Source organism: Asterias amurensis, chromosome 16 (genome assembly GCF_032118995.1).
Source record: "Asterias amurensis chromosome 16, ASM3211899v1".
In the NCBI taxonomy this organism is placed as follows: domain Eukaryota; kingdom Metazoa; phylum Echinodermata; class Asteroidea; order Forcipulatida; family Asteriidae; genus Asterias; species Asterias amurensis.
In genome coordinates this window covers 15,826,170-15,847,089 of record NC_092663.1, presented here as the reverse complement: position 1 = coordinate 15,847,089, position 20,920 = coordinate 15,826,170, and the positions used below count along the sequence as shown (strand labels likewise).

At 39.3% G+C, this 20,920-nt stretch overlaps 2 protein-coding genes across 2 annotated transcripts; one reads left to right on the top strand and one right to left on the bottom strand.

Moving 5' to 3' along the window:
- Positions 1-3,065: 3,065 nt before the first annotated feature.
- On the bottom strand, positions 3,066-7,070 carry LOC139949055 (uncharacterized). The gene is made up of 5 exons (XM_071947459.1): positions 6,880-7,070; positions 6,424-6,476; positions 5,299-5,391; positions 4,614-4,816; positions 3,066-3,991 (listed from the first exon to the last, which is right to left on the bottom strand). Exons 1-5 carry the CDS (start codon positions 6,934-6,936, stop codon positions 3,690-3,692), a joined length of 708 nt encoding a protein of 235 aa, XP_071803560.1. The 5' UTR covers positions 6,937-7,070; the 3' UTR covers positions 3,066-3,689.
- Positions 7,071-10,014: 2,944 nt separating this feature from the next.
- On the top strand, positions 10,015-20,718 carry LOC139949056 (uncharacterized). Its single transcript, XM_071947460.1, has 5 exons — positions 10,015-10,269; positions 16,618-16,673; positions 16,992-17,084; positions 17,699-17,907; positions 18,443-20,718. The coding sequence occupies exons 1-5, from the start codon at positions 10,195-10,197 to the stop codon at positions 18,697-18,699; spliced, it is 690 nt and encodes a 229-aa protein (XP_071803561.1). The 5' UTR covers positions 10,015-10,194; the 3' UTR covers positions 18,700-20,718.
- The last annotated feature ends 202 nt before the right edge of the window (positions 20,719-20,920 follow it).

Here is a 20,920-nt window from a genome sequence, read left to right as displayed (position 1 = left end):
TTTTGACTCCCATAAATGGCCGACCGTGTTAGTTCGCACAGTAGAAGGAAAACCACGCAATTTCGAAGCAAACTTGTGTGGATCATTGTATTCTACTTTTAAAACATCTTTCCAACCATATGCATTATAAAAAAAACGGTTATGAACGCTTTTGTTTTGACCAACTCGTCCGATCAAAGGCAACGTGTTCCTTTAATTGGCAACTCTTCAACAACGGTAAGTTTTTCCTCTGGTTGATATTTATTTTCATGATTTGGCGTCTTGAAGAAAAATCCTCGTCTGGAGATGGTCAAACCATAATCTCCATTATAGATGGACTAAGATTAGATTCAGATTGTCTGTGGAATAGATGGTGGTAATTACCAATCGGTTTTGAAGGTTTTGTATCTCCCCCCCCCCCCCCCCCCCTCTCGCTCTACTCTCCCGCGAGATATCATTAAAGGCACTGGACTAACACTATTGGCAATTACTCAAATTAATTGTTAGCATAAAAACTTACTTGGTAATGATCAATGGAGAGCTGTTGATAGTATACAACATTGTGAGAAACGGCTCCCTCTGAAGTAACGTAGTTTTCGAGAAAGAAGTAACTTTCTACTAAAACATTTGAATTTGATTTTGAGATCTCAAAATTTGATTTTGAGATCTCAAAATCGAGCATCTGAAAGCCATAATTTCGTGTGACAAGGGTGTTTTTTTTTTCTTCCATTATTATCTCGCCAACTCCGACGACCAATTGAATTCCAATTTTCATAGGTTTGTTATACATTTTGTGCAGATGTTGAGATACACCAAGTGAGAAGACTGGTCTTTGACATTTACCAAAAGTCTCCAGTGTCTTTAAACCTAAAGAAATTGAAAACCCGGGATAATTACTGAACTAGTAATGGATTTTTTGTAAACGGCTTTGGAATGAGACTAGTCACAGCGGTAGGCGCAATCGCCGCACCAAGGTCCCCCGAGTGGCCATTGAATAATCGAGACAGGAAAACAATTTGGCGCTAGACGTTGAAGACCGTTTCAAGAACGTTTGAGGAGTCGTTGATTTCGTATGTAAATAATAAAATAAACAACACAACAATTGCAAGGAGTTCGACAATTTTACTTCAAATGTTTGTATTCATTCAGCCTTGATCATAAAAACTCTTCATTGGAACATTGAGATAAAGTGCATGGCCTTCGAACACCTGAAGTACTTTATTTTTACTATTCATATGTGAATAATTACTATCTCATATTATAAGGGGTTGCAGCAATGCCGCTAGTTTTCAAGAAACTTTGGTCCATTGGTTATACTGCATTACTTGCACACACGGGGCTGTATGTTCGAACACGACGTGAGGTAGGCAAATAATTAGCTCATAGGGGCTGCAGCAATTCTGCTAGTTTTCAAAAAACCTTGGTCCAGTGGTTAGACTGCTGGACTTGCCCAGAGTTGTTGGTTTGAACACGAGGTAATTTTTTTGTTATTCATATGTACATAATTTCATAATAAGGAGGCATTGATTTTGATCCGCTGTATTTTCAAGAAACCTTGGTCCAGTGGTTAGACTGCAAAACTTGTGTTCACAAGGTTGTGGGTTCGAAGCTTCTTCTAAGCTAACTAGTGATTTCACATGACCTTTGAAAACCTGAGGTTTTTTTTATTTACTATTAATAATAATATGATGTAAATAATTGTGTCATAAAAGGGGCTGCAGTTATTTCTATATACCTGCTATAGTTTCAAGAAACCTAGGTCCAGTGGTTAGACTGCTTTACTTGCAATCACAAGGTTTTGGGTTCGAATCCTACCAAGCTAACCGCTGAGTTCACAATGACCAGAATAAGTATCGTCGCCTTGTAACTAAATAACAATTTCTTGATTTGTACAACTCATAATCATAGAAGTTAAACCAATATTTGTAATGAGAGAGATTGGCTGTTGCCAGCTTGGTGCTTATGGGAGTTTGCAAATTCCCTTGATGGGAAGATCATCTAAGCAAACGAACAAACAAACAAACGAACAAACAAACAGACAATCAAAAAAGCAAATTCACAGCAAAATGCCTGTGTTGCTGTTTTACATTGAATCAAAAAAATACCAATCTATTTTTATTTTGTTCATTCCAGGTCTGCCGTTAAGTTTTATGCTCCATTAATTCCTTGCCATAAAATTCACGGTTAATGACCAATGACTATTTTATGCGGGCACACAGTTTGTTTTTTATTGATTTTTGTCAATTTCTGGTGGATGTTATACACAAGGGAGGGTACAATAGTTATGGTTGTCTCCTCCCCACCCCCACCCCCACCCCATAATTCATAAAAATTTAAATGGATCAAAAAATAACAATAAAACAAATAAATACAAATAAAATATATAGACCAACGATTATTAATTAAGAATACAAACGAAAACAAAATGCTAAGCCCAATCTCTTTGAGCTTATGGCTGGGTAAAGTAGACGGCAATTTGCCTGTCAGATACATATGCACAAAATATCAAACTTGAATTATTTATTACCAATTGCAAATTTTGAGCGTAAAATGGTTATACAATCGGTGTCTGTTTGGCCTAAAAACGGGTAATAGATAAGATATTGAGATTATCCTGCAGCCGCTGTTTAAAGCAAGCTGTGAACGTAAATATTTTGCAAAGAAGTAGACGGCAATTTGCCTGTCAGATTCTTAAAGACACTGGACACCTTTGGTGAATCTCAACATATGCACAAAATATAAAACCTGTGGAAACTTTGACTCAGTTGCGAGATAATAATGGAAGAAAAAACTTCCTATATGGTTTGCTTTCTAACTCTGAGGTCTCGAAATCAAATTCAAATATTTTAGTGGAAAATTACTTCTTCCTCGAAACTACGTTACTTCAGAGGGAGCCGTTTCTCACAATGTTTTATACTATCAACCTCTTCCTACTATGCTAATAATTATTTTGAGTAATTACCAATAGTGTCCAATGCCTTTTATGGGTGCGTTCGTTTAGCTTCCCTAGGTCGACCCCGGTGTGTGGCGGGTTTTTTTCCAGGATGAACGTGGGTAATTATCTGCACACGTTCGTCCTTGAAAAAAAAACGCCACACACTGGGGTCGACCCAGGGAAGCTAAACGAACGCACCCAAAGAATCTCTCTTATTAGTGTGTAATGTTTATGCGCCCTCACTTGTTCGTACACTAGGCTCGTACTATTCTTGGTGAATACTATTACTTGACACCTGGGCCCAATGTCATGGCTCTGCTTACCGTGAAAATCTACGAAATTGTGCGGTATGCAGAGCCATGAAAATGGGTTGAGACCGATGGTGATGATGGGCTTTACGTACGCAAAACCATCCCTCACCCTACCAAACGACTTTCCTTTCGAAAACAAATGCGGGCGCTATGTAACAAAACCCATTAACGGCGTCGAAATTCAAGAGCAAAGCCACCGATCAAAGATACCCGGACGTTCGCACAACTCGTAAACATTAGAGTATTGTAAAATTATGTTTAATCGCTCCATTAAACATGCAGCAATATTTGACTAATTTATATGGCTAGTGGCTACTGTCATAACAAAACAAAGGTCTTTCAAAACAAAGTCGACAGCTTTGTTTTCCCTGGCGGTTTTTTTTTCTAATAATATACAGCAATATTTTTACAAGGTGTAAGTATAACTAAAACAACGTTAATTTATTATGTAAATAAATCTCTAATTACTGTGTTGGCACGTAGCCGGGGGGCATAGGCCCGTATTGAGCAGGTCCTGGGGGACGGTATCCCGGCCCAAGAGGCTTGATAAACTGACCGGATGCTGGCAAAGCTGTCTGCCTCGGTCTCAGTGAACCTCGTCCCCCTGGTGGCCGTGGCTCCATCATGCTGCGACGTGTAGCGGGCCCTTGAGGGCGCTGCATGCCCGGATGGATACCAGTTCCCATAGTGACGCCATTGTTGGGATAAACTGAACCGGAGATGCTGTAAGGAGGTGGTCTGTCATTCATTGGAGGAGGCTGGTTATCTACAAATAGAATGCCAAGATGATGTAAAAGTTTATGTTAGTTTTTCTGGTTGCTAGTAGTTTAATTGCACAATTATTATCAAAACAGCTTCAAGCTATATAAACATCCATTTTCGAAACAGCTCGCCTTTGGCTTAGGGCCGGAGCAGTCCCCAGTTATGACTCCGTCCGTAATCTTTCGAAAGCGGAAATTGTTGGCGTATTTTGTTGTCAAATTAACCTGGTAACCTCACAAATTCTGAGTGATATTAAATTGCAACTTTAGTTCAAACCCTAAGATAAGATGGACGCTAGTGTCTTGAAAGATGCTTTGATTTTGTCATTCAAACAACACGACTCAAGTATTAATTTTTGGTTTTACCATTTCACCGATGTGTGTTTAACACTTTACTTTCCCAGGTTCCTTTGGAAAAATCACAGGCATTTAACTCGGGTGGGATTCAAACCCACGGCCTTTGCAAGTTTAGAACCTTGTCTTACCAACTACAAACTACCAAGATTGCCCAGTAGCTATAGAGGCAGTTTGAATCCCGTATTTTTAGCAGCGGGTACCGCGACGATTTAATAGATATGTATTGAACTTCAACATCTATTAAACTTCAAAGGTATTGAGTAAACTTACATAAAACTGGTATAACGAGAACTTGTTGTTGCTGTGACTGTGGTTGCTGCTGCTGCTGCCGGTATCCGTCGTCCTCCTGACCGTCGGGCGCCTCCCTAGCACGGGGGTAGTCGATTACAGAAACTCGGTCCCTATGGCGTTTACTTTTACAGAACATGCCACTGATTGTGGAAATAATGAAGAGACCGAACGCTACGAAAGCCCTGAGGGTTGATGAGAAAGAAAAGAGAAGTTGTCCTCGGTATGTTCCGAAAAAGGGCAAAATAGCAATCATTTAAAAAAAATGTCCTTCCAGACGTTTACAATGTCTGGGCTTTTGTACGCCCTCATTTGGCCAGGTGCTGAAAGCTCAAGGGAAGAGGGAAAACAACATGATCAGACCATGCTACCTCCATGATCGGACGTAATCACTTCGAGGCTCTGATATAAAATCAAGGGTCTCTAGAGACCAAGGTCGATGTGGCTGAAGTTTGTGGCTGAATGATATATAGCGCCCTCTTTTGAATCATCCTCTTTCGGCGCATGATAATTTCCCATGGGGGACAGAATCTCCCGAGGACATAATTTCCCTAGGACACTGGCAGGTCAAAGACTAATGACTAAGACCGGTCTTAAGACCAAGATTGGCAGAGACGAGTTAGTCAACATTTCAAAAACATTTTTTTAACGGTGTGTCTTCGCTTACCAAAAATACCACAATGTCAAGAAGTCGAAACCGGTGGCGTTGTCCAATAAACAACACTCAGATGTGCCACAGCAGTATGCAGTATCTTCACAGCTGAACAAAATGGAAAAGCATGACAAGAGACGATGTAAATTAAAAAGGGTTTAATACTTTATGGCTCAACCATTTTGTCTGATATTTTGTATTCGTTCATTCATTGTTCTTTCACAACCGTGATAAATTGTACCCAAGTGCATGACTCTACCAAGCATAGTGTTGGAGAGAGAGATGGACCACTTTGAACAGTGTCTGCCTCGATGGATGATTTCAGTATCATGTTAGGGCGACCTCTACGACTAGGGGCACCAGGCTTCTAGAGAAGGACACGACTATAGCTAGGTTGTTTCACTAATTTCATGTTCATAGGTTTTTACCAACTTTGTGTCTACCATTGTTAAAATCAAAGTATACCTTTTACAGTGTTTTAACTGTTTGATTGTTTTAATCCTATATAAATGTAGATACACAATAAAACTAACATGTATACATACTTCATTTCGGGAAAAATAATCCGCAATTGAAATACACAATCTGAGAAAAGTTTCATGTCGAAATATTTCTCAGATTATAATGTCGTTGAATCCCTCTCTCTAAAACTGCATTCATTTGAAGTAAATTGTTTCTCATAATACATTAAGATTTATGAACAGCTGAAGAAATTGCCAAAATGGTTATTAAAGGCACCGGACACTATTGGTAATTACTCAAGTTATCATAAAACCTTACTAATTTTAAACGATCAATGGAGAGCTGCTGATAGTATAAAACATTGTGAGAAACGGCTCCCTCTGAAGTAACATGGTTTTTGAGAAAGAAGTAATTTTCCACTAAAATATTTGAAATTTGATTTCGAGACCTCAAAACAGCGGCGGTCTTTTTTCGGAGTAAATAATTCGACTGCCTTGAGCAAGGCTACCTCAAAATTAGAAATCTGAAAGCATACAACTTCGTGTGGCAATGGTGTTTTTCTTCGGTTATCTCACAACTTCGACGACAAATTGAGTCTTTGACAATTACCAAAAGTGTCCAGTATTCTAATGTTTTGAGCAAATTATCAAAGTATACCTCCCTTATAAGTCAGCTTACCTATATATTATGACGCCATCTTGATTTTCACAAAACACAGATGCGTAGCAACCCTTTATAAAGAAATCAAATTGAGAAATTAAATATCCCTATATTAACAAAAAGGGGGGAGAAGAAGCAACAACAGAAATATAAAAAAAAATAAACACATAAGAATCTTGACACTTTCGTGATTTAGGAAGAGGAATTAACATTCCAGACTTCAGATAATTATAGTATTACTAAAAATTAATTAAAATAGCCACATTGGTCATAGTAGTTTAATTTGGAAAAGTAACATAGGCAACTTAATAAGTTGAATCTTGTCGTTTTGAGAGCTGCTGGTTTCTGCGTCTATTCTGTTTTAGAGTTATTCTTAGCTCTTATTGTCCCCTACACCAGAAAGATGGCTACACGCCTGATCAAGAATAACAAATAAGTCGCCAAACATCCACCAACTCCCCCGCAAAACCATACCTCAATGACTGCTCCAAGAGCCCATGCCAGGCTTATCGTCTTCACAACACAACCCATGTCCAACTCGCACTCTAGCTTTCAGAACATTCCACTAAGATTAATCTACCATGATTCGTATTCCATGTGAACTTTTCTCGTCAACGTTTCAAGAAATCGCCCAAAACAGTTTTGTCAAGTGTGTTTTACTAGTAAGCCTAAGTCTGGCACCAAAAAATAAGACCAATTATATGACGACTATAGTGATCGATCATGCTCATAATCGATTTCTACCACTTATATTGATCCATTTCTTACCCAGGATGTTTCTATACAGCAGTAGCAATGAATTCAATAGTTTGTAGTCAACACAAATAATTGACTATACAATCACAATGGAACTATTTGTAACGTTGCTGGTAACATGGAACAGCGCCCCCTTGCACCAATTTTAAAACGTTCACTCGTGGCTGATTTCAATGTAAAAACATAATCATCAGATACAGGCCATCAAAATACAATTTTGTATAGCAGGGGCCTACCCCATTTCTACGTTAAGAATTTGTTGTGAATACTTCGGAATTGTTTTGAAGTCTCATCACATCATCTTAAAGACACTGGGCACTGTTGGTAATTGTCAAAGACCAGTCTTCAGACTTAGGGTATGTTCAGACAGCGTACTAACCCGAACCGGTCTAACTTTTACGAGCAGCGGGGGTGGTCGTAAAAATAAAAACCCATTGCGTTCAGACAGCACAGAGTTAAACCCGATCCGGTTTATCTTCGGTTTTAAGAGGTCAAAGTAGACGCGACCCCGTTGCTCTAACATCCGGTTTTATTAATCAGATTCACGCACCGAGTATGCCGAGGTACCGAGTGCCCCATGCCCTGGATGATCATCAGAGCATAATTTGATACAAAAGGCTCAATCGAACGCGGTAACAGTTTTACCATTGGGAGGATAGTGGCACTTAAAACAAACATGAACACGACTCGAAATTATTTTTTAACCAAACAAAATATTGATACAAACCGCCGAGAAAACTCACCAAAATATTGTCCATATTCCATGAAACAACACACGTTTCATTTTTGTGTTTTGTTTTATACCACTGTTTCCGATTTAATAAATACTTTTAGTTTGTACTTCAATCGATTGGAAGTTGCGATCTCCCAAAATAGCTGATGCCGCGATTTTTATTCCGATTCGTTCATAAACACAACTACACACGTGCAAGTTGCGTCAATACATGTACTTTGCAGTATTTTCCCAACAACGTGGTGATATTGCTGGCGTAGGGTATTTCCCCTACACACAGCCTCGCGCCCACTGCAGTTCATTCTCCTAGATTGAAAGTACAGCACGCTAGTAACGGTGACGGCAATAGAAAGGCACATCCACGGGATCGGTGATGGATAACTATGGGATATCAGAGAGTGATCACTATGGGATGGCAGCGCTGTACATGTGAGAAGCATTACAAAACATGCTTCTTCGCTGCGCTCGTAGTATACGCATGAAAAAACAGTTTCAATTTATTGTAAGACACTCAACAAAAAAAGCTTGGAAAATATAATTTTGTTTCAGAATTTAATAAATCATGGGCGTGGGCCTGTGTTAAACTGTATACACCGATCGAGGGAGTTTCGCCAACTCGGTAAGCAGCAAGAAAGTAATATAAATACTCGGTGCTTTTCAGCATCAGAGGCAACAGAAACCGTATACAAGCACTCCCGGTCCCGGGCCTGTGCATTGAACCACACAATGGGTCGTTGGTTGTGAGTTAAAACCGGATGTCATTCTGTCCACACGCAGTGTTAAAAGATAAACCCGAACCGGTTTAGACTTAGACCGCCTCGCTGGACGGTTTAAGTTTTGGGGTTTAAACCCGATCCGGTCTAACTTTATTTGCGTTCACACGCACAAAAGTTGAACCCGAACCGGTCTAAGTGGACCTAGACCAACTTTAGTACGGCGTGTGAACGACCTCTTAGTGTATCTCAAAATATGCATACAATAACAAACCTGTGAAAATTTGTGAGCTCGATTGGTCGACGGAGTTGCGAGATAACTATGAAAGAAACAAACACCCTTGTCACACAAAGTTGTGTGCTTTCAGATGCTTGATTTCGAGACCTCAATTTCTAAATCTGAGGTCTTGAAAATTACTTTTTTCTCGAAAACTACGTCACTTCAGAGGGAGCCGTTTCTCACAATGTTTTATACTATCAACCTCTCCCCATTACTCGTTACCAAGTGAGGTTTCATGCTGATAATTATTTTGAGTAATAACCAAGAGTGTCCACTACCTTTAGTGATAGACAATAAATAATAATAAAAAGGGCTTTTATCACAACCCTGACGCCGTGGCAGAAGCAAATGTAAAATGCTTTGTTTGTCATTCTTTAAACACAGCTGAACAAATACTTACCAAGTGTCTCGACATTTTTTTTTTTTTTAAACCCTTGAAACAATAAAATATTTATATGCTAAACATCTCTAATAGCTATAGTAGGACAAACTCAACCAATTATTAGAATGCATTTTATATAATGTGCATTCTAATATAATAATAGCTTAATGCATTAAGCAGTATGATATGTTATTGTAGCCTAGTGTTTGGATCAAACGGTGCTTTTTTTTCATTCAATTTAAAGGTCTATTCTAATCAAATTTCCCATGGTGACCAAAGGTTAAATTACAGGAAAACACACAGAGAATAAAAGACAATAAAATACAATTTTAACACACTACACAATAACAAAACGGAGACATCAATATTGGTGTAGAAGGGAAAGGGTTTCGCATGCTCCTGCTGCAATCCAATGGGTCTCGGCGCCATTGTCGCATTTCCAATGGAATTATAACAGCACTGCCGTTGAAAGGCAGTAATTGCCGTCAGTGGCACTTATTTTTCTGTTTTTCCATCTCTCCCGATCCAATTACCGCCTTTTAGATGCCATGGAAACCATAAACGCTAATGACATTGCCCTGTAGACATAGCCTGTGAGCGTTACAACCGAAACCATAGCGCACCTTAATGGAGAATAAATTAACATAATGAAGGCACCTGATTAACATATTCCCAACCGCCCAATAGAGGTCCGCGTCTCGGTACGTGATTAATTAGGGTTTTATCTCACAGTGTATATGCACGCGTGTGGTTTGTGTCTTAGGTACTACAAGCATGCGATAATGCACTTATAATTTGATATTCGTCTTGTGTAATTGTCAGCAGAAATGATCACAGCTTCTGTCTTGAGTAGCAGATTTTTGACAACTGGATTCTAAGGCGAAAACCCTTAGTGAATACTGCACCGTTTATTCGCTTATTAACCATGCGTAACGATTGGCGATCCTCCTTCAGCACGTCTTATTTACTGGTTCTGGCGACGTTTCTGGAAATATGTTATGTAAGTGTGTTTTCATTTACCTTTTATTGTGTACAATTATGTATTATAGACAGGATTTCATGACTACACTGCACACATAAATCAATAACAATGTGTTGTTTCCACTGCGTGTGCATGTGTAATAAATAAACATAGAGAAGGTGGTTTGCTGATGTAATCATACCAAATAAATAATTTTATTTATTATAGAATTTCACACATAAATCAATGTGGTATTTTGACTTAAAGGCAGTGGACACTATTGGTAATTACTCAAAATAATTATTAGCATTAAACCTTACTTGGTGACGAGTAATGAGGAGAGGTTGGTAGTATATAACATTGTGAGAAACGGGTCCCTCTGAAGTGACGTAGTCTTCGAGAAAGAAGTAATTTTCCACGAATTTGATTTCGAGACCTCAGATTTAGAATTTGAGGTTTCGAAATCAAGCATCTGAAAGCACACAACTTCGTGTGACAAGGGTGTTTTTCTTCGCAACTTCGACGACCGATTGAGCTCAAATTTTCACATGTTTGTTATTTTATGCATATATAATATATTGAGATACTTTACACCAAGTGAGAAGACTGGTTTTTGAAAATTACCAATAGTGTCCAGTGTCTTTAAGATACTAAAACAACAAAGTGTGTAATGATTTGACATAGTTGTTTTTATGTTGTAATCATACTATTTAATTATTTAGGTCTTACAATAGATTGATTTCACGAATACAGTCCACGCATAAATATATGTGTTGTTTAATCGAATATACTAAAACACCATCGTGTATGCTGATTTACCATTGTGGTTTTTTGTTGAAATTGTAACACAGATAATTCTATAGGCCTTACAAAATAATTTATGTATATAGATTTTTTGAAGGCATAAATCAATGTATTGTTTCAACTGATACAAACACAACATCTTGCTTATAAAACATGGTTGGTTGCTGTTGTTGCAATCATACCAAATAATTATTTACTTGTGCCCTCACAAAAATAATCCATTCGTTAATTTAACGACGAATAAATCATCCCGCTTTAGCCGGGCTTATTATGACAGCTATTGTTCGGTTCGTTTACATTTCATCCATTGTTTTATAGGTTAATGTATAACTGGCCATAGTTAAATAGTGGTAATAAACTGTTGTACAATACTATTCATTGTGTGAATTTAATACAAGTAGGCTTATATTGTACCGGTAGCACTTGCGATGGATTCAGTATCGTGTATCATCTTTATTCATATAGATTAGAGAATAAGCCTCGCAGTCAAATCAGTGGCTTGAGAGAAGGCTACTCCGTACGCTGATACCATTAGTATTTCACTCCAGACCGGTGCAATGGAGACTACGAGCAGTGGCCTCTGATCCACTTAGAGGTCCTTCAGACCATGGAGGTTCAGACTCACTGCGAATCTATAGTCAGATACTCAGCAGGACACTCTCATGCTGGCTATATACCTCCATCTTGGTCAGGTTCCTTGTATCGAATAACAATAATGAATGCTAAAAATCATTATGCAACTAGGAACCAGACTAGTTTGTTTTTTTCCAGCCTCGGAATGGTTACATTGATATCAATGAGAAAATTTCAAAATGGCTGCATCATGATAAAGGTCTTTAGTCTCAGTAATCACAGTTAGTGTCTGGTTATAGAACCAAAGATATCTCTTAAGTGAACTTGAAGGAAAAGTATGCTTTTGGTTTTTGTTAACCATTCGATTGACAATCTATACTATTAAAAGCGTAACCCGCGCCATCTTGGATTGAAAATTAGAAGGTCCAGTGGCATGGCATCCTTGTGGAAATCAACACGGTTAAGTGTGTGGAATTCAATACGTCTGTGTGGTTTCAGACGTCGGGTTGCAAGTCTACAAAACCCTGACCCAAACTCCCACTTACAAGTCATCTGATTGGAGAAAGTTTGGGCAGCGACCGTGTGTCAACCACTGGTCGATGTTGTTACCAGACTTCCTAGAAATCTTTCTGACAGGCGACTCATTGGACAGTGTTTCGCAGATGGTTCTCCGGATTGGTTCACTCATTGCCCCTTGCCTGCCCACCCGCCATTCGATCCGCCCTTTTTGGTCGGGTTACTTTCATGTTGTACTAAGCATGGTTTTCCGGATCGGTTCATTCATTGCTGCGCAGGGTCGAAAGGGTCGAAGAGGCTGGGTGCCAGGACAAAACCAAAACAAATCTCACGAATTTGCATTGAATGATTGAAGTAACTCACAGATTGATGTTTCGCAGACGACCGTGTGTCAACCACTGGTCGATGTTGTTATCAGACTTACTAGAAATCCTTCTGACAGGTGACTCATTTGTTGAAAAGATTAAATGGAGAATATTTATTTTACAAAACATTCACTTCCAAACGGCATGAGAATTATCATGATGGACAAGGATGGGATGAAACGGAAACTTTATAATTTGCAAATATTGGGTAGGGCCGGCTATAGGTTGGAAGGTGTCTCAGGGAACTTTACAATTAATAACATTTTGGGGTTGGGGGGCCTTACACAAAGGGCCTATAACCGCTCCTTACATTCTGGTCAGTGTATTGTGCGCGGTGTGGTGTTTGGTTTTGAGACAGGCCACATGTTGCTTGGTGAAGGAGGTCGCCGTGGGACCACTTTAGGTTGAAAGTGGGTGGCGTACAGAAATTGCACTATGGATGCAAAACGTATCTTGCTGTTTTTAAACTATGGACGCTATCTTTTGCCAGTAAACTCAAATGAGTATTTGAATACCGTTTTATAATACGGTCTGTTCATGGAGGTATAGTGTTGCAGATTCAGAGTTTACCCAAACACGGAAGTTTGTGAAACTTATACACGTACGACAAAGGCTGTTTTGAAGCTGTAAAAAAGAACTTTGCATTTGGTCAAACTTGTTAAGCAAAGTTTCTTTTTGAATAAGTCCATTCACAAAATTGGTTAGAGCAGTGTGTCGGTCAGGTCTCAGAATGTACATTTTGCCAAATCCATTTTGTAGCCTAATTTAGCACTCGGCCCGTTATTAACAAAAGAGACCACATGCGGCTGAATGGGGTACATTTTTAGGAGTTTGTCTATTGACCCTAACTGGACGTAACAAACCCTAAAAAAACTTGACATGCTTTCTGAAAGTGAAATAAAGTTAGAGAAAGTTAAGGAGTGAGGGTGAATTAATCGTTTTTATTTAGTTTGTACGAAGTAGGGTTCCAGAGATATGGAATGTATGGAGGTTTGTTCCTATAGAAGCGTGAGAAGCGTGAACATGAACGCGGTCAGAAAATGTGTCGTTGGTCGTTAAAGTTTCGCGAGACGCAATAAGCCCAAAGTGATAATAAACAAAACACTTTTTTTGACGTTCACGTTTAGTGATCCCGTAACGTGCAGCCTATTGACCAGAAAGTTTACAAGACCCATTCAGATGAGAATAAACTAAAAAGAGGCCTACGCTCTATCCGCCCCCCCCCCAAAAAAAAAAAAAAAAACCAAAACAGTAGATAAATTAGATTTGTGGCACACAGCATGTTCCGAAAACTCGCTTTACTTTTAGTGCTGTAGCAACGCTATGTATCGTGGGACGTGAACATGTCATTTTTTGACGATGTTATTAAAAAGGACATGCAAGCATTATGAATGTATATTGAGTGTGTGGGGAAAGTTTTGGTTGTGTAGTACAAAAGAAACTTTAGTTATTGATGGCTAACGGTCAGTTTCACCTATCAACGCTGATTTAAAACACGTGTAGCGTTAAGGAGGCCCAAAATATTGGACACCTATAGGGGCTCACGGGGGAGCCGTACAGTTTCTCAGAGATGCCAAGTCCAGAGGGCAGCTATGTGTGAGATTTTTCAAAAATCAACCATACACAAGTCAATGGACTCTTCACAACCATACACAAGTCAATGGGAATTGACACAACCATAAACAAGTCAATGGGACACTTCACAACAATACACAAGTCATGGGAAACTACACAACCATACACAAGTCAATGGGAAACTACACAACCATACACAAGTCGATGGGAAACTACACAACCATACACAAGTCAATAGGACACTTAATGCAACCATACACATGTCAATGGGAAACTACACAACCATACACAAGTCAATGGACACTTCACAACCATACACAAGTCAATGGGAATTTACACAACCATACACAAGTCAATGGGAAACTACACAACCATACACAAGTCAATGGGAAACTACACAACCATACACAAGTCAATGGGAAACTACACAACCATACACAAGTCAATGGGAAACTACACAACCATACACAAGTCAATGGGACACTTCACAACCATACACAAGTCAATGGGAAACTACACAACCGTACACAAGTCAATGGGAAACTACACAACCATACACAAGTCAATGGGAAACTACACAACCATACACAAGTCAATAGGACACTTAATACAACCATACACATGTCAATGGGAAACTACACAACCATAGACAAGTCAATGGACACTTCACAACCATACACAAAACAATGGGAATTGACACAACCATACACAAGTCAATGGGAAACTACACAACCATACACAAGTCAATGGGAAACTACACAACCATACACAAGTCAATGGGAAACTACACAACCATACACAAGTCAATGGGAATTGACACAACCATACACAAGTCAATGAGAAACTACACAACCATACACAAGTCAATGGAACACTTCACAACCATACACAAGTCAATGGGAAACTACACAACCATACACAAGTCAATGGGAAACTACACAACCATACACAAGTCAATGGGAAACTACACAACCATACACAAGTCAATAGGAAACTACACAACCATACACAAGTCAATAGGACACTTATTACAACCATACACATGTCAATGGGAAACTACACAACCATACACAAGTCAATGGACACTTCACAACCATACACAAGTCAATGGGAAACTACGCAACCATACACAAGTCAATGGGAAACTACACAACCATGCACAAGTCAATGGGAAACTACACAACCATACACAAGTCAATGGGACACTTCACAACCATACACAAGTCAATGGGAAACTACACAACCATACACAAGTCAATGGGAAACTACACAACCATACACAAGTCAATGGGAAACTACACAACCATACACAAGTCAATGGGAAACTACACAACCATACACTTGTGTATGGTTGTGAAGTGTCCATTGACTTGTGTATGGTTGAGCTTTGAAAAATCTCACACATAGCTGCCCTCTGGACTTGAGGCTCCCCCGTGAGCCCTTATAGGTGTCTAATATTTTGGGCCTCGTGTATGACGCCATGCATAAATATTGAGAGAGGCGTATAACACTCTCACCCACATTACATTTCGAAACATTTGTGTAAAGGGTTTTCATCATCTAGTGAAGCGCGGCATCCCGCTAGTGCTATATTAATGCAGTTATTACAATAATGTTAAAGGCAGTGGACACTATTGGTAATTACTCAAAACAACTGTAAGCATAGAACCTTTCTTGGTGACGAGTAATGGGGAGAGGTTGATGGTCTAAAACATTGTGAGGAACGGCTCCCTCTGAAGTGGCATAGTTTTTGAGAAGGAAGTATTTTTCCACGAATTTGATTTCTAGACCTCAGATTTAGAACTTGAGGTCCCGAAATCAACCATCTTAACGCACACACCTCTTTGTGTGACAAGGGTGTTTTTTTCTTTCATTAATATCTCGCAACTTCGATGACCGATTGAACTCAAATTTTCACGTTAGTTATTTTATGCATAAATTGATATGCCCCAACTGTGAAGGCTCATCTTTGACAATTACCAATAGGGTCCACTGTCTTTCACCCTTGAAGGTGGTCGCTTTTTCGACATTAGCCTATCGCTGAAACTCCGCTGAGTGAAATAAGGACGATAGCAAAATATTATTTTATATGATCAGCGTGATACAACTATAGAGATGTTTGCGCTTATGTGAACATCTCTTGTGTAAGTAGGATTTGAAACTTTGCATGGTGGAAATACGATATAGAAAGTTTGCGGTAACACCATGTAATGACTATCTCTAATGAGTTGAGGTGGTTCTGAAAAGAACCGTTGGTTTCAACTCGACGTTTCAATCAGATGCTCTGATCGTCTTCTGGATGCTTTCTTCAGAAGACGATCAGAGCATACTGATCGAAACATCGAGTTGAAACCAACGATTCTTTTCAGAACCACCCCCAACTCATCAGAGATAGTCATTACATGGTGTTACCGCAAACCTGTCTATATATCTTGTTTAGTTATTGTTCTAAGATAACCGATGGTTTACAACTCAACGTTGCGATCCGTTCTCTGATCATCTTCATCATACAAAAACACGTTTTTGATATACATTTTTTATTTTGTTCAAGCAGGTCACCATTGCAGAGAGCTGTTCTTACTCAAGCTTTGGCCAAGTATATGACTACTCGTACGTATAATTTAGTATAGGATGCGTTACTTTTGTATAAGATTGGGGGGTAAAATGGCAACAACTCAAAAACACTTTACCATCAATCGGGTTACTTTTTAACTTGGAAGAATTGCCCCTGCGGTCCCGTTATCATTTTGTCACGTTACGTTACCAATGTCTGAGTTAAGGCATTAGACACTATTGGTAATTACTCAAAATAATTATTATCATAAAACATTTCTTAATTACGAGTAATGGGGAGAGGTTCATAGTTTGATTTCGAAACCTCAGATTTAGAATGTAATGTTTTTTTCTTGCAAAATTTCCTTTTCATAGATGTTTGAGTAATCAGTATTGTTGCGGCCACGGTTCGTGCTGTGTCAGAAACAATGACTACTACTACGGTGTTTATGATCTCTGGTATTTCTGGTAAGTTTGTGTTTAATGTGGTGTCAGGATACTTCGTACCTTTGCCACTTCGCACCCTGGACACTTCGTACCTTTTCAAGGTACGAAGTGACTTTGACACTTTTTGACTTTTATAATGGCAACTAGCCCTATATATAGGACTCTTCATTTGTACTGTACACTGTAGTGTAATACGAACGTTTAAGGCCACCAGGGCTTGGTGGCAACAGACTAATGATGTTAATTAATCTGGTCGCATATTATTCATAAAAGCTATACAAAAACTTGCTAAGCACAAACGAATATTGCTTAGAAGAGTCAGGCTGCCAGACAATATCCCATAAAGTTTACACTGTTGTAGATGTGACCCGTTAATGTTTCGCTTAGCATTTTCCTGGATGCCTGATACAGCTGTGTGCATATTGCAACCAGGAAAATGCTGTATATGTGGTTGTCTGTGTCAGTCGAATCGTCCGCGCCGAGGATGTTTCAAAAGAGGGCGCTGTCAGAAGAAGTTTAATACAGTTCGCAGTGCTGGGGGAAAAATTCTCCTGCCACATCTGGCCGACCTCAACTTTTTAAATTAATGAAGGTGCAAATCTTAATTTTACTGAGTTATTTTTGTTTCTTTATAGGTTCTGCATTTGTTTCGGTATTTTCATATGCTCCGTAGCGAGTGGAGCTTATTACCGCAAACGGCAGTTACACACCGTACGAGTAGCTGCAGTTCCAGCGGGTCATCACGGCGCTCTGGACGGCAGGGTGCACGGCCCGTACGGTCGGGGAGCTCCTCAACACACCCACCACGCACCACCGTCAGGAAACGTCTTTGTGGCTGCTACGTGTTAGTATTAATGACCCAATGGGATCTAGAGGTTTGGGCTCTGGGCCATCGTCATTGGTTGATTGATGTTTATAGGCTGCACTGTCATCCACTCACAAAAGTTTTTGCTAATTAAAGGCATTTACACCTTTGGTAATTGTCAAAGACCAGTGTTCTCACTGGGTGTATCCCATGCATAGAATAACAAATCTATAATGAAAATTGTGACTTAGTTGGTCATTGAAGTTGCAAGAGAATAATTATTAAAGAAAAAACACCCATGTGTGCTTTCATCAGATGCCTATATAAAAAGGCTTCAGGCCTGAAGTCTTAATATTATTGAGTAAGAAATTAGCCCTTTCTCACACCTACGTTACTTCAAGGAGCCGCTTCTCACAGTGTTTTATACTATCAAATCGTTATGGTAACAATTATTTTGAGTAATGACCAATAGTGTCAAGTGCCTTCAAAGAACATGACAAGCATGAACCGATTAAAAACAAAAAAACTTAGCTTCATTGTCATTCCACCCATAATTTTCTTGTTTTTCACACAGCCGCCTCCGGTCAGCCCGTGTACCCTTTCTGTATGTACGACGTCCCACCACCCAACTATCCAGTGTATAGCACAGGCCTAGGCGGACCTGTATACCCAGCCTATGCGTGTAATATGCCTCCACCACCGGCGTACAATACTCTAGCCTCCGATCACAGCGAAGCACCCAACGGGTCATCAGGGACGGCAGCACCGCCGACGACAGGCGGACAAGACACGGCAAGCTTCCCCGAGGTTGGACCGCCTGTGTCGTCGTAGGCCGACAGGACTGCAAAATTAATTCTTGTAAACTGATTTAAAGGCATTGGACACGTTTGGTAACTGTCAAAGACCAGTATTCTCACTTGGTGTATCCCAACATATGCATTAAATAACAAAATTTGTGAACTTACTATTTTGCTCGATACTGGTCATCGAATCAGCAAAAAAAATGGGGGAAAACACCCTTGTTGCACGAAATAAGTGTGTGCTTTCATATGCCTAACAAAAGGCTGCAGGACGAAGTCTTTCTCAGATTCAATTGAGTGAGAAATAACTTCTCTCTAAAAACTACTTTACTTCAGAGGGAGCCATTTCTCACAATATTTTATACTATCAACAGCTCTCCATTGTGTTTAAGTTTTTTGAGTAATTACCAAACGTGTCTACTGGCTTTAAACTCAAAAGAACAACCAGTTTCGTTTTATTTTTGTTAAAAATGTAATAATACCGATGTATACATGTGCCGAATGTTGTCCATTGTGCAAAAGTCAAAAGTGTGAAAAAGTTAGAGTTGTACCGACTGGTTAAAAACGAAATAATTCCAATCATAATCTGGTCGGCACGATAAAAATTAGGCGGGCTGGCAGAAGAGTCTTCATGGGGTGAACTATTTATTTTTTAGGTGGGCACATTTTGCCCTCATTATATTTTTACAAGATAACCTGATGTGTAGCAAAATAAGAAATTATATTTATTATCTGCTTATAAATAGAAAAATAGTTTTAAGACACTGGACACTGTTGGTTATTGTCAAAGACTAGTCTTCACATAGTTGGTGTATCTCAACGTATCGGTCGTCGAATTGAGTTGCGAGAAAAAACAACCTTGTCACACGAGGTTGTGTGCTCTCAGACGTTTTATTTCGAAACATCCAAATTCTAAATCTGAAGTCTCAAAATCAAATTCGTGGAAAATTAATTCTTTCTCGAAAACTACGTTACTTCAGAGGGAGCGGTTTCTCACAATGTTTTATACTATCAACCTCTCCCCGTTACTCGTTACCAAAAAAGGTATTATGCTAATAATTATTTTGAGTAATTACCAATAGTGTCCACTGCCTTTAAACATCGATTTATTGAACTTTACTAATAAAGAAAAACTTTGTAACATTTACTCTGAAATTTGGTCCAGATTCCAAGGGGGGGGGATTACTGTCATCAATTGGGAGCACGTGCTCGTGCCTCAAAGGCATTTTACTATGTAATGACAAATCACCGAAAGTAAGAATATGCCCCACTGGTGAGCATGATGACATTTTATGGTTGGGTGCCCATTACAATCTGGGTCCAATTTCATGGCTCTGCTTACCGCAAAATTCTGCGCTTACGATCACGATTCCCCGCTTATGTGCAAGCGCCGAATTTCTGCGCTAGCCTTGTAAGCGTAGAACGCGTAGTAACGCGGAGTACGCACGCGCAGAAGCCAAAATTCGCCGCTAACCCGTGAAATACGCTTGCCTTAAGCACAGAATTCCCTGCTTCCGTGAGCGCCGATTCTGTGCTTACGGTAAGCAGAGCCATGAAATTGGGCCCTGCTGAGTTGAGACAAAGTATGTATATATTGAAGTTTGTAAATAATTTACAGAATGTCTCCACAAATAATGTGACCAGTGGTAACAAAAATAGTTTGTGTTCCTTATGTTCTCTCAAGAATTTTGTTTGAGTCACTTGCGTTGCAAAATAATATTCATGTTCTATGAGTTGAAAAAAGTGACAAAATGATTGAGAAGTTTATATCTGTGTGTAAAACACTTCCATTTACTGTTTAATGTTGATTTGTTACCCTCCCCCGCAATGAGTTTTTAAAAATTACGCGATGACAACATTTCGTCTCAATTTTAGCATGTAAAATGTATTTACCAGTTTAAATACCGTAACTATAGCTAACACATTTTACAAGCTAAAATAATGTTCATGGCTTGTTTTCTCAAAACCGTGTAAATATAATGGAAATATGTGGACATTGTGTTTTGTGTCCTACCAAATGTCCCAAAACCTTTTAATTTAGTGTGTGGAAATAAAGTATTCTTGTTACGAATAAAATTTAAATAGGAAAAACTAAGTGATGATACCCGAATCGATGTTGATCCTTCTTACTGTCCCACGTGGAATGTACATTTTTTTGTTTGATTGTTCATATTTTTATTTTATTCGCACAGCGTTGCTCGTCCGAGCTACCTTCCCGCCCGACCTGCGTGCGCAGGCGAGCTGTGTGCGTG